Below are 18,103 nucleotides of genomic sequence, written 5' to 3'. Positions count from 1 at the left end.
TGCCAGCTGCTGGAAGGTTTTCCTGCTCATTGCAGGGGGATTGGACTGGATCATCTGTAGAGATTCCTTCCAACTGAAACCATTCCGTGAATCCTGTAAGGAAGTCAGGGATGGAGCAAAAAAGTTGTTTTAGGGCCTCATCTGCCATGGGTTCTACCACATCATGTGGGGCAGAAGGGTTTAAGAAATATATATATTTTATATATTATATATATATTAATATATGATATATAATTAAGGTATAAATATAAATATAAATATAAATATAAATATAAATATAAATATAAATATAAATATAAATATAAATATAAATATAAATATAAATATATACAATGCATTACAAATATATAAAATATAAATATAAAACTATAAATGTAAATTTAAATTTATAGAATCTTCCATTGATTTATAATATGGCAGTGTGGGGAGCAGGAAAATGAGAGGATGGAAAAGCCTGATTATTTCCAAGCAGCAGTTGCAATTTGCTATAGGAGTTAAGAAAAGGAAGACAAAAATAAAATCTAAAAACCCCAAATTTAGCTATTGTGCCTTCCAGATAGAGGAATCTTGCATCTCTCTATACAGCCAGCATGAAAGCAAAAATCTGATCATTCTGGTTTCACATAATGTCTTTAAAATAAACTTGGGGACAAACTTGCAAGTTCTTTGGTTTCCTACATTATTGGACTGGCTCAGCCAATTTGTTAAGGGCTTGGGAGTCTTTGCTGAACCATTAAAGAAAATAAAAAAACAACTGCAAAAGGCTCTGTTCTCTTAGTTGGTGCTCATTATAAGCAGCCACAGGGATACATCCTTCTCATCTGAGAGCAGGCAAAGCACAGCTGAATTTGCTGCCCTCAGGAACCTGCAAAACCATAAGAATTAAATGTTTATGGTTTTCATGTCTTGCACATGAAATATTGCTTAGTCTTGGAGGTGTTTGCAGAAAATGTTGCACTTTGTGTTCACTTCTAAACTGAAGCCAAAAGAAAACCAGGAAGTATTTATGGATTTAAAAGCATTGCATACAATTTACAGCATTTGTTGCAGGTTGTAATTATCTTAAATGTACATTTTTTGTAGACAGCTTGCATTTGTTGGATTGAGTTCCAGTTTCCATGGTAAGATTCCCTGAGTGACTTTATTTCTTGTAGATTTCCCAGCTTCTCCCTTTTTGTGTCTTATAGATAGTAGAGGAATAATATCAGCCCAAAGATCTGATACTGTAAATACACCTTTTAGCACTAATGCAGAACGTCAGTGTGTGATAAACGAGGAAAATAAAAGGTATTTTCATATAGATAGCAGAAAATGGCATGGAATTTTGCCCTGCTGGAAATAATGGACTCTTTCCCCAGTTATGCAGTTTCTAATTCGTGGTGTTAACTCTTCTGATCCAAGAAAAAACCTGTGTGTGTGTGGAATGTGACTACCTGATAAATCTCAAAGGTCCTTAATTTCCAGAGTTGTGCTTAGGAGATAACAATCTCACAACCACTATTTTTTGGGCTGGAATTTCTGGTTTTAGGAGCATAGAGGAGAAAGTACATGGGATCATGGAATCACAGGAAGGTTTGAGTTGGAAAGGACCTTAAATCCCATCCCACCCCTGCCATGTCAGGGACACCTCCCACTGTCCCAGGTGCTCCCAGCCCAGTGTCCAGCCTGGCCTTGGGCACTGCCAGGGATCCAGGGGCAGCCACAGCTGCTCTGGGCACCTGTGCCAGGCCCTGCCACCCTCACAGGGAAGATTTTTCTCACCAGTATCCCATCCATCCCTGCCCTGCGGCAGTGGAAGCCATTCCCTGTGTCCTGTCCTGTCATTGTCACCACTAGAAATGAAGGGATGGGGCAATTTTCAGGCTAAGAACGATTTATTGCTCAGACAAACATCAGTCTCAGAGTCCCTGAGATTTCAGAGGAGCAAGCATTCTGCCATAGCTCAGAGCAGTCACAAGTTCTTTGTTACAAGGCAATCTAGAACTTTGTAACCCCATGGACAGCTGCCACAGGGTTTATTTTGCCTTTCTGACCCATCACCTTTACTCACTTCTGCTGCACTGAGGATGCTTTTGTCCAATGGGCTTCTGTCTCACAGGCACACATCTGCTTCTGTTCCAACTTCTGAACTCTCAGCTCGTTCCATACAGCCCCACCCCTGCATTATAAACCTTCACCATCTCATCAGTGCAGTTTCTCACTTAGTTCAGGCATATCTTACTTACACTGTAGAAATAGGAGTTTATGGTTTTTCTGCCTAATGTCTGTGTATTGTATTTTTATCAATCCAAGGCTGCAGATCAAACCCTCCAGTGTCTGTGGGAGTTTCTGTTTTTCTGATTCCCACAGTGTCCCTCCATCCCTAGTCCCCAATCCCTCTCCAGCTCTCCTGGAGCCTCTTTAGGCCCTGCCAGGGCTCTGAGTTGTCCCTGGAGCCTTCTCCAGGTGAACACTCCCAGATTTCTCAGCCTGGCTCCACCTCCCTCATGACCTTTGTGATGGTGATGAGGACTTTCTCCAGCAGCTCCATGGCCCTGTCCTGCCCCAGAGCTGGACTCGCTGCTCCAGGTGGGCTCTCCCCAGAGTGGGCCTTGCTCAGACAGCAACCGTCTGTGGTTTTAGCACAGTTTAAAACTGTGGATGAAAAAATGCTCCCAAATGACCCCTTGGTAGAATCCTTTGTCCGTCCCGTCATTGACTCTGGTTGGACTCAATGTAGTTTCTGTGTCCTCAAATGAAGGTCAGGCAGGTAATTATGAAAGGTGACCCCCTGTGAGGGGACAGTTTTTATTTAGCTCCCTGTGGAATGTCAGGAGCCACACTGCATACAGCTAATTACAAGCCATAATTCTCCTCTTAATTGCCTTTTTTTTTTTCCTTTCTATCTTACCAATTTTTACCCATTTCAGCACTGCATGGGCCAAGGTCACCTTGGGCCCAGGCAAAGCTGAGCCTGTTGCAGGGCTGGCTTTAGCAAAGTTAATACCAGCTCTGGAGGGCCTGGAAACCACTCTGCTGGATTAAACAAACCTGCCTATTTCAGTCTGGCCCTGTCAGGATATAATTTAAAACTTGGAAACCAGAGAAGCAAAATGACCCCTTTTGGTTCTATTTCTTGTGCTGATCTCTATCCTCAAACAGTGGATTTAGACACTGGATACAGCTGAAAATGCATTTCTGTTTCCAAATGAATTAATGCTGCTGCTTTGAGTTCATTTTTACTCTTTTCCTTATCTGTAGATATTTGCCTTTATTTCTATTATATAATTGCTAGAATTTATTTAAAGTTGTGTGTGCTGATCTAACTCATGCATCTCAATCCAATAAAGTCCTTTATTTTTATAGAGAGGGACCTGCAAAGACAGATGTGTTAGGACTCTCCATTCCATCAGTTTTCTGCTTTTCAAATGTAGTAAGAAATTACTTGGAGTATTCTCTCCCAGTTCCAGTAGGGAAAAGCTCAGAGCCCTGCAGTGGGATCACAGCCCAGAGGAAAGGGGGATCCAGCAAGAATTAAGATTTTGCTCAGTGACAAATCCTTTGCATTCAGATTTCAGAATGGGCATCCCACCAAGGTGAACAAATCTTCTCCAAATGTATCTTCTCCACAAGTATTTCAGGAATAGAAATGGGTTATTTTGTAGCTGTGTATCATTATTATTAAATTCCCAACACCACCCCCACATTCACAGGGGAAGCCCTTAATCCCTAAACTGTCCTTTCTTTTCCTTTTCTCACTGAGGATCAATGTGATTTTAAAAGCAAAAAAAAAGAGCAGTACTTATGAAACATGTACTAGTTAAAGTAGTTTTACTGCAGAACTTTTCTGACTCAGAAATAGGCTGCTGTCCCTTCATCTTCTAGTTAATCAAGTGCTGATTTATAATTTTTCTTAATCTGCTTAATCAGTGAGAATTCTTGCTTGACCTTGATTTAATGTTTCACTAATTTCCTTCAGAATATTGAGTTTTTCTGAAGTCAATTCAGACCAAAACCCCTCAGCTCCAAGCAAGGGAGAAGCAAATTAAGGGGGGGAAATGCTTATCCTGCTTTTTTTTTATACGATTTGATGGAGATTTTGGATGCAAATCTTCTAAATAAGAGGGGAGTTATGGAGATTCCTGTTTCAATCATCCTGATGTTTGGCCTCTTAGGATATCAGGGAGAAGCTTGTGTGCACTGATGAAATCTTCTCTTATGCCACAAAAAAATCACCACAAAGGGAAACAGCAAACTGCAGTTTTAGGAGAGAAGTAGAAAACTTGAGTCTGTAGAGAAAAGAAACTGGGACCCTAAAAAATTCTTTATTATGGTTTAAATAATGCCACTCTCATCAGGTCCACTTGGCTTCCACAGTGGATAATTTTAAAGGGATCAGTGTGGGAATAATTTGTGGCACTAGCGTAGAAATGACTTTTTGTGGTTCTTAAGGAAGACTTAGAACAAGTGGCTCTCAAACATTCTGAGCAGGAGGCTCTGTACCCCCAGAAAGTGCTTTTTTGATTTTTCTCTGTGGAAAATATAAAGCTATGCTCTAATATCTATATTTATAGTAATTTCCATTTCACCCTGCGACTCAGGTTTGAAAATATTGATTCTAAGGGGAGGGTATCACAGTGTTCCATGGAATTGAAAATGAACTTCTAGGGGGTTGTGGCAAAAATGTGCAAAAACTTTAGGGAAGACTCCACAGCCCCTGCAAGAAACCCCCCAAAAAAGCCCTAACACAAAAAAAAATCTGAATTAACTTCACAGGAGTATGCATTAAAAAAAGAGGAGGAAAAGCCAAAGCACAAACCTCAAATGCCCTTTCTGAAAGAGACTCATTTTTCTTTACCATTAGAAATTTATAATTTCAAGTGTTTCTGTTTGCAGTCACCCTAACACCTGTGCAGTGGGTAATTTCTGCTGTATTTGTGCTTATGAATTCCAGTCAGACTAAGAAAAAATATAGTCTCATCTCCTCGCAGATGGAAAAGAAGGAAATGAGCCATTTGTTTGAAAGAAAAATTGATGGTGAAGCAAGATTCTGAACCTGGGTCTTGTGCACAGCAATGCAGCATCCATAACTGGGGACATTATTGTGCTCCATGAGAAGAAGTTTCAGCTTTAGGAATTCTCTGAGAGATGATTTTGTCTTGTAACAGCCTGTTCTATTCTGCAGCTGCTTTTTTAACTTTGCAACTTTACCAACATCCATTGACTGTCAAATAAGTACCACTGTGAACTCATGAATAAACATAGTTGTCATTTCCATATTAAGAGGGCCTTCAGCTGAAAAGAATCCATTTGTGCCACTGCAATATCTTAATTATTTACTGTGTTATATTGTAATTAATTGTGGTTTGCTCTCTCAAAACTCCATATTCTGTAGATCTCATGGGTTTTGGAAGCAATGCACTAATATTGAAGTCATAATCAACACTGCTTCTAAATATTCATGCCAATAAATGACTCCCATGTGTTTGCTGAGTGCCAAGGATAGTCTGAAGCATTTATTTAGCATTCTAGTGGGATCTGGTTTCTGCAGAGTTCACAGAGATGCAGAATTTCAATGCTGTTGCTGAGAAAGCACGTTTGGATTCTCACGAGCAGGACACTTTGGATAGAGCAATGGTATCTCACTCCCAGCCTGTGCTCAGTAAAGCCTCAGAGCACTGGGGACTTCTCAGCTATTTCTCATTTGAACAATTTTGTTTAGTCTATGACAGCCTCCCAATAATTTTGATTTTTAACAAACATCTCTAATTTTTCAAACAATTTGGAAATCACTGCATTCCATGGACGGGGATGCTCTGTCTGTCCCAGAGGCTCCACTGGGGCTCTGCTGCAGCAATCACAAATTCAGACACATTTCTCAATAAATCAATTAAACACTAGAATCCTAAAATGATTCTAGCTGCAATTGGCTGACAGAAATCTCCAGAAAAGCATCTTGAGTGTATGGAGGAACAGCTGATTTATGGAGCTACTGTTGGAATTTCAAACAAGGAAATGCTGTCGCGCAACCCAGTGAGTTTGTTTAATGAAATGTAAGTTAAATGTAAACAGTTTTAAAATATATTTGAGCTGAGTCTTTTGAATCACGAGTAGCCAGCATATTGCAAACTGTGCTTTCTCCTTGGGAGTGCAGTTTCCAGAGCCTGTGTAGGTGCATTGCCCCTTCCTGCAAGTCTTTAGGCCTTCATTGCTCCAGACCCCCTCTCACAGCTCACCCAAAATTTATTTGGTTTACCTTTGGATGCTTGAGATGAAAAAGAACTGGGGTTTTATAAGCAGGGGAAAGGCAGTGTGAAGATTGCACGCAGTCATGATGGTGCTTGAAAATGCAATCCAGATGTCCTGATCCATGCTGGAGTGCAACTGGGATTTCTGTGAGCTCTGTTGCTGGCGTCTTGTTTAGATAGTTCTCTTAAATACTTGTATATGCATAAATACTTTATCTGTTGTCACAGATACTTGATAATACTGTTGAACATATTTTTATTGATATTTCACATTTTTTGCACTTGACAATCCTTATGTGTCCCTCTCAACTCAGGATATTCTATGCCCTTAATTCTACAACACCACTTCTTTTTTCTTTTAAGATGAAACTTAATTATGCCTTATGAAAAGCTTGAAATACATCTTAAAAATTCGAAATACATCTTAAAAATTTGAAATACAAATTTGAAATAAAAATTTGAAATAAAAATTTGAAATCTTGGATATTGGGAAGTAATTGTTCCCTGTGAGGGTGCTGAGGGACAATGGAAGGTGTCCCTGCCCATGGGAACTAAATGGTTCTTAAGAACCCTTCCAACCCAAACCTTCCTTTGATTCCATGATGTGTCCATTTCCCTGGCAGAGCAGGGTGCAGGATGATGGGCTCTGGGTTTGGACTCAGCCAATTCTGTTTTCCTTTTTCAGAACCACCCAGCACTGCTGCAGTTTGTAATTCAAGCTGAAAATAAACATCTGGTCATCAATCTGGAGAGGAATGAGTAAGTACCCTGCTGCATGGTCACTTTGTACTCTTTGAGGAAGGTTATAATTTTAAAATTGATGGTTTAAAATTAACCTGGGGCCAGTTTTGCTACTGGTCCCCTATAAAGAGTCCCCTAACAAGAGAGTTTTGTTCCAGTTTGGATTATGGGTATTTGTGCATTGCTGATAGAGCAAGAATCTCTATAGTTGTGCGCATTTATGTGGGGATGAAAATGGACATGTTGTCTCTCAGGGTTTTCCTGTGTATTTCTTTTGGATTTGTCCTCCTTTCCTGTGGTAAGGCCTTTTATTTATAGTAATCTGGAATATCCTACAGTCTCTGGAATTTTTTGGGGAGGACTCATGCCTCCTAATGCTGTCTGCAGCCATGATCTGCTCTATCAGGGGTCCATCAGGGGTGAAGAGTCAATAATTGGGAATTAAGCCCTGCTGGAATGTTAAATTGAGCTCTCTGGGTTTGCTAGCAAGGGGCTGATGATGGGATGGTTGTGCTGTTCCTGCAGCCCAGGACCAACGCTGGGCTTGAGCATCTTGAGCCTGTGTTTGTGTGCACCTTTTTCCATGTGCTCTTGGCAAATCCTGCTCGTGTCCATGAGATTTCAGAGAGGGATCAGGGACTGCTGTAGATGTGATCCCATGGGCAGAGTTGGTAAAAACCAAAACCATACAAGAATGAAATCACTGCTCTGGAAGTCCATGACAAATGGAAAAAGTCATCAAATCGTTGTCTACCCTGCAAGTAGACAAGTTCTGTTTTCCCCTGAGAGAATCTCAAGGATATATGGTGGGAATCCAGATCAGGACAACTGTGTGCTGTTTGTCAAAGGCAAACCAAAGATCATTCTCAACCCAGGGAAAACCTTTTATAACAGTTCCCAAGGATCTGTGAGTTCTGCAGGTTCCCTTGCTGGGGAATCAAAGCCACAAAGGTTTTTATTTTCAGTTTAATAGAGAGAGCGTGGATGTGAGCGATGCAGTTGGATGTGTTAGGAGGAAGGAATGTGCTTGTGAAAGCAAATGTCCAGGGGAGGCTGGGGATGGACAACATCAATGGAAAACCATGGGGCACCTCTTTAGTCCTCTGGAGTAAAACAGTGCAAGATGCTTTTTATTCCCAGTCATTTGGATGAACCCCAACGTTACCCAGCTGTGATGAATTCCAGTTCACTTTATTATTCAACACTGAGCCCAGATCTTGAGCTTCCTTTATGTTATTTTTAATGCCCCTTAGCTGTTGGAAACCTGTCCTTGAAGGGTGTGTGGATCCCCCATGCACAGGTTGCTGTGTTCCAGTAAGTAGAGGAGAATTTAATTCCTTTAGTAAACAGGGATTTCACTTTATATTCTCTTAATCTTTGTCGAAGGGTGTGCCTTCCTGCAGGAATGGGAAGTATGCAGCGATTGAGGAAACTATTTACATTCCATGTCAGCGATTAAAAGAACATAAAAACATAAAAAACCATAAAACTGCTAATACAGGCTTTGCTGAACATACCAAACTCTCTTTTACCTGTAATAAAGTCAGATTTAGGAGACTGTAGGATGCAATCTCCACCTCTTTTAGAAGCAGGACAGGAAAATGCAATAAATTACCTCCACAGGCGTCTGTGTGACTGCATGGATTTGGAGATGTTGAGATCTGCTCCTGAAGAAATACATTTATCAATGATTATTTTTCAGTTGGGGTAAACTGGAATTGTTTTTTAGTTTGGTGGAGTGTCCAGCTGAAGGTTTGCATTCTGGAAGAGCTGTGTGTGGTGTTGACAACACGAGGTTCCTCATCCCAGCAGGAACTTTGAGGCAGTGTTGGGGAATGGAACAATCAGCCTTGCCTGGGTTTGGCATTTGTAGCACACGAGCAGTTCACAGATCCCAAACCACAGGGAAAAAGTTGGTCAGGATCTTGCAAAATCATTTTGCTCTTTTCTGACTTTGATTTTCCTAAGAGATTATGGTCTGGGTGTTGCAAGTCCATGCAGGAGTTTTCTCAGCGTGTGCATGTGTAGGTCAGTTTTTGTTTCTGTAAATCACACCAGGCACTGCTCTGCAGGACTGGGCTGTGCTTCCCAGGGAAAACAGTGCCAAGCTCTTTCTGCTTGTCTGTGGAAGTTGTGATTGTGTTTCTTCTGTTTGTAGTGCTGGTGTTGTCACTGGCACGGGAGGTGATGGGGCAGGAGCATCCTGCTGCTTCCAGGGACTCTGCAGGGGCATGGAGTGGGAAATAATGCCCAGGAGAGAAATGAGAGCCTGCATTTCTGCAGAGCAAACCTCTGATGGCAGCAGGCCAGGCTGGCCCTGTGGGTTCTGGACTCCAGAGGTGGGAAAAGCTCATCAAAAACCTGGGGAAGGGAGCAGCATTCCCATCCCTGTGTCCTGGGAATCTCCAAGGATGCAGATGAGCCCCTGCTCCCTCTTTCTGATATTGCTGTGGAACATGGAGGTCAGGTGCAAGCATTGAGCCATTACTCACCTGCTGCAGGTAGGAATGGAGAGAGAAACACAGACACCTTGTCTGGAGTAGAAAGTGGCAGCACACGAAGCTCTGAGATGTGTGCTGTTATCTTTCTGTGGTTTCATGTAAGCATTGGAGAATGGTGGGGGTGGAGGTGCATGGAACCCCTAAATTACATAATTTCTGCATTGGGTCATGCAAAAAAATCCTGGATGTGATTTTCCATGATTGGGAGGAACAGCTGCTTTGAGTAGTCTTGACATTAAACTCCATTTATTGAAAACCTTAGAGATTTTCCAAACCTTGAGTTAAGTTTCAAAACACGATTCAGATGCATTAGACAACCCCAAGTGGGGAGCAACGTGTGAAACCATCTGTTATCTGTGGAAATACTGAATGTCAGTTTGGTGTTTTCTGCTATTTAGACCCATCAAAATGTGTTCACATGTACTGGGGAAGATGTTCTGAGTGACTTCTGGAAGAGTTACTGGTACCTGACTTGGCAGCCTAGGGTTTGAAATCTTGATGGCAAAATCTCGATGGCTTGCAGCTGTTGAGATTACTTCTGTGGATATTCATTAAATACTTTGGTGATTAATTTCCAGGCACTGCCCATTTGTAATTGCAACCCCAAAATTATTTTGTGCTGGATTCAATTTGTCACAGGCAGAAAACCTGCGAGCGAGCTCACGTTGCAAGTACATTCCTTGCCATGATTGAGCTGCAAAAGATGATTGCACTCTTGAGAACCTTCAGCTCTGTAGTGCCTTAAATGTTTTAGAAACACTTGTCATATGGAGAGATTTCCAGAATCAGCAAAGCATCCATCAGCTGCAAAATAAACCACTTTTTGGAGCAGCTGGCCGGGCTGGGGTGCATTACATGTGTAATACTGATGCTCTGCTGGTGTGCAAGGGACAGTAATGTATGCACTCAGAAATCCCTTGGAAGTTGATTGCAGCATGTGGGTCTTAGAGGGAAGCAGTTCACGGCTGTGTCAGTGAAACAGAGCCCCTGTAAGATTAAATCTGAGCTGGAGAGTGGAACAGTCTGTGGCTACTGACTGTTTGTCTGGGACTGGAAACGTTTTGCACTCTGTCAGGGCCAGGTCTGTATGCAGCAAAGCTCCTCAGTGTTCTTTTAACTTCAAACATGTGAGTGACCCAGGTGAAGGCAGAGGAGTTGCTGATTTTCAAAGCTAATTTCATGCTTACATGATCTGCTGACAAAGGTCATAATTATGAATGTCAGAGCAATGTAACTGTGAACAGATGCTGGGGAACTTTCCCAGTGCTGACTCCTGTGGGTACCTGAGGCTGGGGATGTCACAGAAGGATGAAATGCTGAGATAAGCTGAGGGCATATGAGGGTGAGTATGAAGGGAGAATAGCTTTGTCCCTGAGGACGTCAAGAACACCCCAGGTGTGTCCTGGACAGTTTTCCTTCTGCCAGGATTTCATTGTCCAGCTTTGCAGAAGGAGCAGTGAGGGTGACATCAGTGTGCTTGTGGCTGCTGGGCCACTGGCAGTATCCATTGGAACACGGCAATGGAAAGAAAAAGCTGGAATGTTTTAGAGGAGCTGGGTTCACTCTTAATTTCCCCATCATTTTATGCTCCTTTTTGTCAGGTTTATAGCCCAGCCTTAACAAAGCAATATAAAAAAGGCAATATATGAGGTTACATTGCTGCCTTTTATTCCCTCTGTAAAAATTCTTCCATTTTATCAGGAGACAAAATCCAACTCAGGCCACGGTATAAGCCTCCCTCTTATCCTACAAAACCCTTAACATCCCAGAGAACTCCAGAGGTTTAGGTCATCTCTGATTGTCCCCCTTGCACATTTTCCACATCTTCATGGAGGCCCAGCACCCAGGATGGGTTGGGATGTGTTGGAGGTCACTCTGAAAGATTTTCCCTGGGATTGAGAAGGTTCCAGCAGAATTCCCTGGGCTGGAAATCAGGCAGTAACCATCTTCATGCACAGTGCTGCCATGACCAGCTCCAGTGAGGCCTCAGAGTTCAGCAATGTTTTGTTTTCCCTTTTTGGTTAAAAGAAAAGAAGTCATTGTCTCCTCTTTTGTGCCCGACCTCCCTGAATGGGAGCACTGATTGGTGTGCAAGTGACATTGGAGCTGGATTAATTTAGCAGGGAAACAACCCATTCCCAGTGCCAAAGGAAAGAGCTGACAGGATTTGTTAATGAACTGACATGCTTCTATAGAATCAGTGGCTGGAAATACAGAGAGAGAAACACATCTAAACAAACCAACCCCAAACAGAGAGCTGGGACCTGTCAGAATATACTTGCTATTATAATTCTGTGCTGTGTCTTAGCCAAAAACCTGTGACCTCAGCCTGGTTTATCTGCAAGTGCTGGAGCTGGCAGCTGTACTGCAGCATTTCAGCCTCAGCTGACAGTTGGGATTTCACCAGAATTGAAGTAAAAAGTTTCACTTTCCTCAATGGACCAGTTTTTCTCCTTCTGCAATGGCACCATGGCAGTCAGGTGGTCTAAACCACACCAAAATATGGCAATTCAGCTGCCAGAGCCACAGTAAATTGGGATCAGTCTGTGGCTCTAAGGTACAGGTATTTCCCAGAGGTTTATGGTTTAAAAATGAAATATTTAGCATGGGCATTAAGAGACACAAAGGTTTTTTCTATGTTTCTTAGCAATGGCAGTTGAGGTTGTGTGGTCAGGGCTACCTCTGGCTGTGTCATTTTGGAGTGAAAGAGTTCAGCACCATCGAGAGAGAAACTGCTGCTTTCTTGGTCTGTTTTTTATCTTAGAATCATAGAAATCTTGGGTTGAAAGGGACCTTAAAGATCACCTAAGATTCCAGCCCCCACAAACATGAGTTCTCCATAAGGAGTTCCACTCCTCACATGAATACCCCAAAAGAAAGGAATAGTGAAAGAAGATATTTATATGCTGATATAACATGAGGATAAAAAGACTCAGAAATACAAATTCTGAGACATTTTTGTGGCTGTCATAAAGTCTGTCAAGGTCAATCTTCTCTTCCAGTGCCTACAAAACAGGAGGATAATGGGGCTGTGCCAAATTCCCTGGAGAGAAGAGAGGGCTGTGTCCTACTCAAATCCCATACCCTGCTTTTGGGGGCACACTTGGGGTCAGGGGAGTCAGTGCTGCCCTGTCCTCACCCTGCGGCCTGGACATGAAGGAAGGACTGAGGGATCCAACCCTTTTCTCTGGGAAAACTGAGCTGTGGGAAGTTTCACACACACAGTTGTGTGTGTTCTGCAGAACTACAGACCTCGTTCACACAGCAAACAGGATCAGTCTGGTGGGTGGGACAGGTGCTGGTTTCTCTGCACAAGTGTTTTCCTGAGTTTCTAGAGTGTCATCAGCTGGAAGCTTTGAGCCAAGGGAACCCAAGGATTTTTACTTTTTCACTCTGTCAGAACAATCCTGAGCTGTCCCTTCTAATTAAAGATATAACAGTAATAGGCAATTGTTAATAAATTGAATATAGAATCAGCCTGCTTTAGGTGGCACTCTCAGAATACATTGCAGCAGTAGACTCCAGTGTTTTCTGAGCTGTGTTTTAACCTCCCTTTGGTGTGCAGAATGTGAGGTTTTCAGCACTTCCCTTTGCTGTGGCTCAGCAAGAGGTGGGGAGGAGAGCTGGCTGTGGGGAAGGAGCAGGAATGTTGTTCCCTCCCTCAGCCCCAGCGCCGTGACAGTGAGCACGGGCAACGTGCAATCCTCCAGGAGAGAAAATTCATAACAGGGGGGGAGACAGGAGATAAAAACCTTCTGGAAAGCTGGTGATGTGCTGCTGATAGTGCAGCCCACGTGGCAAGGAGCGCTGGTGTCCCAGCTCCTGTGCAGGCTGGCAGGGAGGGGATGGGAGCGGCCGGCTGGAGCCAGCCTTGCCTCACAAACCTCCCGAGGCCTCCTCACGTGGCTTTTCTATCTGCTCCTTGGGCAGGTTTCAGAATCCTTCTACTTGTTGGGTTGTTGGTTTTTGTTTTTTTTTTTTTTTTTTTATTTTTAAATTTGTTCCTGACAAGAGTGAGCAGTGAGGGATAAATGCTGAGCTCTGCTCTACAGCCTCACTGCCCTGGCAGACCTGGGGTGTTTGAGCTCCTTCTCACAACACCTGCACAGAGACCAGGCCAGAACCAGGAGGGTTCTCCTGACTTCTAAAAGCATTTATAGATATTGTTTTCTGGCTTCAGAACCACAGGGAGGGCTTAAATAAGTTTCAACATCACAGTTGAGGATGGGCAGGCCCTGGATCCCTGGCAGTGCCCAAGGCCATGTTGGACATTGGGGCTTGGAGCACCCTGGGATGGTGGAAGGTGTCCCTGCCATGGCAAGGGGAGGAATGAGGTGAGCTTTAAGATCCCTTCCAACCCAAACCATTCCATGATTTTATGATTAATGGAATTTTCCCTGCTCTGAGTTTGCCCCCTGGGATTTTAGCTGGAGGTTGGATGTAGCAGAAGGGAGATAAGAGGAGCAGGAGGAGGAAGACCTGGCAATGTGTGTCCATGTCAGAACAAACTGGGAAGAGATATCACAGCAGAAAAAAAATTCACAAAGCAGGATGTAAGATTTAAGATTCTTTTTATCATGTCTTTCATTCTAATACTTGAGATTCATGTCCTCAATTTTTTTCTGCTTTGCCACAAGTTTTAAAAAAAAACCAACAAACCAAGCAAAAGCAAACCCCTGATAGTATAGTTGCAGTCATGCTTAAATCCTCAGGTTTGGCAGCTTTGCCATGCTGTGGTCATGGAGTTTAGATAAAAGCCTTCCCCTCACATCTGCACCACATGATTTGTGTTTTGAGGTCCTGGGATAAGGTTCTTCTAAGTCTACATCCCTGCAGGGTTAGAAGAAGTAATTTGTATCACAAACTGAGTGTAGGGATTTTTTTAAGGGGCTAAGGAGACACTGGTCATGCTGTTCTCATAGGATTTCATACCTCACTTTCCTTTAAAGATCTCAGTCAGGAACTGAGTGTAGGAGCTCCCACCTGAATGTTCATCTAGCCTGTCTCTCTGTTATATTATTTTTCTTTCTTCCTTCTTTCATTTTTTCTTCTTTATTTTCTCTTTTTTCCCCCGTTTCCAAGCTCCCTTATGAGGGATTTCCAGGTGTGTATGAATTTCCACAGGCACAGCAGGGCAGCCTTCAGCATTTCAAGCATTTCTTCCCTGCCAGGGCTGCAGGGAAGGTGGCCAAAGTGCACAGACCCCTCTCTAAAAACCTCGGGGTTCTCCTCTGCCACAAAATCCATGGAAAGAGGAGGGAAAGCAGGGGAAGGGAGTGAATGTGTGTCCACAGCAGAGTGTGATTCCTGGATGTTTCTCTGGGCAGGATCCGATTCAACATCCCTGATGCAAGAGCTCCTTTTCCATTTCTCGTGTGTGACTCAGGCTGCAGGCATGTCTGCAGAGCTGCTGCTGCTACAGCTGCCTCTCTGCACCTACCTCTGCCTCTTCAAAAATGAAAAAGGGCAAGGAAAAGATAGAATTAAAAAAAATTAGGGAAGAAAGAGAGAAAAAGGCAGGTGAAAGGTATTTGAGGACAAGATTTTTCTGTGTCAGGGGCTGAATTCACAGGAGAAGCAGACGCTTTGCTGGACGCTGAATTTGAGACTCTTTCCAGAAAATGTCAGTTCCTTTCCAAGTGACAGAGCAGTTTCTCAGGGCTCCAAGGATGGCAGGAGGTGCTGCTGGAGGAATCCAAACCCATCCCTGCCTGCAAAGTGTGCGGGTCCAGGAGGTGCTTGTGCCCTGTCCCAGCCAACCCACCTCCCACAGCCCCACAGGCAAGGAGGGATCCCCACATTTATTCGTCTCATTTCCTCCCAGCAGAGCCTCAGGGATGAATTTGTTCACATTTTGAGAGCCTCGAGGATGAATTTGTTCACATTTTGAAGAAGAAAGGCAGCAAAGTGTTGTGATATCAGCCAAGAGGGCTGATGCAAAAAGCAGAGTCTATATGAAGAGTGAGGAGGAAATACATATATGGAAACATAAGCTTGGCAAGAGGGTGCTATTTTCCCCCCTTCTTTGATGTCTGGCCTCAGTAATCCAGACAGATTCCTTCAAGAAATGGGTCCAATTTATTCCTCTGCTTTTATCTTTCTACCTGCTCCTCATTCATTTGAAGTAGCTGTGAAAAGTGCCTGGCTGTGTGTGGAAGGGTGCCTTTTGTAGGAATGAGGGAATTTGAGAACACTGGAATGATCCCACAGAATGGGACTATTCCTGGCAATTTGTGCTTCCCAGTGCTCCCAGAGCTTGCCTGTTCATCTCCCCACATATTTGCAGGCTCTTGGTGTTGCTCAGTCCAGCAAAAGCTCAGTGTCCCCTTCCTATCTGATGCTCTTCCTTTCCCTAAGGAAAACAAGGGTTATGTTCAGTTTCAGCCCCAGTCAGGCCTCAGTTTCAATGCAGTCTTCCTCATGTTACATATTTTATCTGCCCAGCATATTCTGTTACAGATTATGTATTAAAAGGTCATGTTTTATTACAGTTTTTTCCCTGTAAAAGGAAAGAATAAGAAGATGTATCTCCTGTGCTCTGATAATAAAGCACGTAAACTTTTGGCTTCAGAAAAGCTGCATGTGACATTTAGGAATAAAAAAGCAAGCTCCATCACCAAATTAATCAGGAATACTTACATACAACCCACTCTGACTTCAGGGGAATGGCTTCCCATTCACATCAGAAATGAATTTGAACGTTAGTTTTACTCTGGATATTAGATAAAGAAAAAAAATACACAACTGGATGGGAATTAGGAAATGGAAGCAGAAATATTTTTTCAATTTATCCTGAAAACCATGGAAATGACAGTTTTTCTTTACAAAACACACAGCCCCTCAAATGCAGCTTAGAACCTGTCAGCTGTGCCTCGTGCTGACGTGGTTTGCAGACAGCTTCTGCCTTTTCTCCTCAGCTCTGGGCCTTGCTTGCACTTTGTGCCCTCCATCCCTCTCCCCCTCCCAAGCCACTGGTGAAGCAGACTCCACTTCCCACCCCCCAACCCAAACCCATTTATTCCTGCTCTAATTGAACACCAAGGCAGTAAATGCCTTATCAGTTTTGAAACAGCGGGCTGGATAATTCCAAGCAGATGTCTCCCTCTCCTCAATCACAACATCAGCTCTGTCTTGGTCACTCTTGATTAGCTGATTCTTACATAATGAGGAGCTGCAGTTAATGGCCACTTCTCTGTGGGCTGAACTTGCTGAAAAGAGCAGCTTTGCCCCTGGAGAACAAGAGGCTGATGAGGCAGTGAAATCAAGCTCAATGGAATGAGGCTGCATTATGAGTCATTAGGAGGGATGACGCTCTGGGAACAGATGAAATATCCCTGATGGAGACCAGTTGTAAAAGCACAACTCAGTGCTTAACAAATGTGTTGGGGTGACTCAGAAATCCAGGGGCCACATTTGTCTCTGGGCAATGTTTCCTGTGCTGGATGTGTCTGGCCTTTGAATGGGACACCCTTGCACTCGCTGCATGAAAGATGACTCTACCATCAATATGAAAATAAGAGTGGTCAGACCCCTAGAATTTGGCTGAAAAATGGGCAAATCTCCCATAAAGTTCCTGTTAGGTGTAGTATAATTTGACTAAATTTAAAACTCATCCAGTTGAAGACTGGATTGTTGGAAGCTACAACAGTTCCACAAGTTCCACAGACCAGTTAACAAGTTCCACAGACCCCTTTAATAGCTTTCCATTGGACAAATAAAAATCTAACCTAGGAAAAAGCAGGGATTCTTGCTACACAAGGAATGAAAAATTGTAATTTTGCTACATAAGCAGCAAAAAAAAACCCCAAATACAAATAAATAATACCACATTATTCCATCTGGGTGATAGTGTTGAGGTAGAAGTGATTGCAACAGAAACGCTTCTAAACCAAAAATATTTGGGGAGGAGAGGAGGGGATGTGCTGGAAAGATTTAATTGTTTTATTAGAGAACTGGGTAGTTATTAGTGTCTTCTGAAAACAAAGCAGTCAGGAGCAAATAGCTGCTGTTTTCACTTGCTTTTGGGTTGGATTAATACAGTTTTTGTTCATAGAGGAGCTGATGATTTTAATCATCATTAAAATCTTCCTCACTTTGTTTTGTGGATGCAAATTGTGGCAAATTAATGTCTTTCCAAAGGATTCTGTGGATATTGTGGGTAATGGATAAATGCAGGGCATGCATTTGACTTCCCTTGAGCTCAGAGGCCTGGTGATTTGATATAGAGACCTTTTTAAAAGGAAAACAAAGCCAGTTCTTGTTAAGATATTTTTACTTGGTAGCACCTGTTTGATCTTGTTAAATAGAAAATGCTGTTATTTTCCAAAGAAGAAGATGGATTTTTATACTAATTTAGAGGAGTATCCATCAAAACTGTAGCATGTCCTTGGGAAGAGTTGTGGGTGCCTCAGTGTAAAGATGGGTTTGTGTTGATGAATTTGCCCAAATGTCCTGCAAGAATCCAGCATTTTCCCTGAGCTTAGCAATTCCTGGAAGAAAAATACTCAGCATTGTCTGGGCTGCATCAGAGGAACTGCTTTATTTTGGATTTTCCTTGATGTGAATTCATCTGCTTCATTCCCACACCCCCTAATAATTTAATTCAGATCAATGGTGCAATCCTTCTTGCTGCAG

The 18,103-nt window shown here is 42.8% G+C and overlaps 1 protein-coding gene across 1 annotated transcript in view; it reads left to right on the top strand.

Moving 5' to 3' along the window:
• Positions 1–18,103, top strand: part of ADAM12 (ADAM metallopeptidase domain 12) — a 185,856-nt gene that overhangs the window by 42,595 nt on the left and 125,158 nt on the right. The window contains exon 3 of the mRNA XM_058029711.1: positions 6,913–6,986. Within this exon, the coding sequence (XP_057885694.1) occupies positions 6,913–6,986 (74 nt within the window). The remainder of the gene's footprint in view (positions 1–6,912; positions 6,987–18,103) is intronic.

Source organism: Melospiza georgiana, chromosome 8 (assembly GCF_028018845.1).
Source record: "Melospiza georgiana isolate bMelGeo1 chromosome 8, bMelGeo1.pri, whole genome shotgun sequence".
Lineage (NCBI taxonomy): Eukaryota > Metazoa > Chordata > Aves > Passeriformes > Passerellidae > Melospiza > Melospiza georgiana.
Note: the sequence above shows the minus strand (reverse complement) of the source record. Positions and strands in the feature narration are given on the sequence as shown.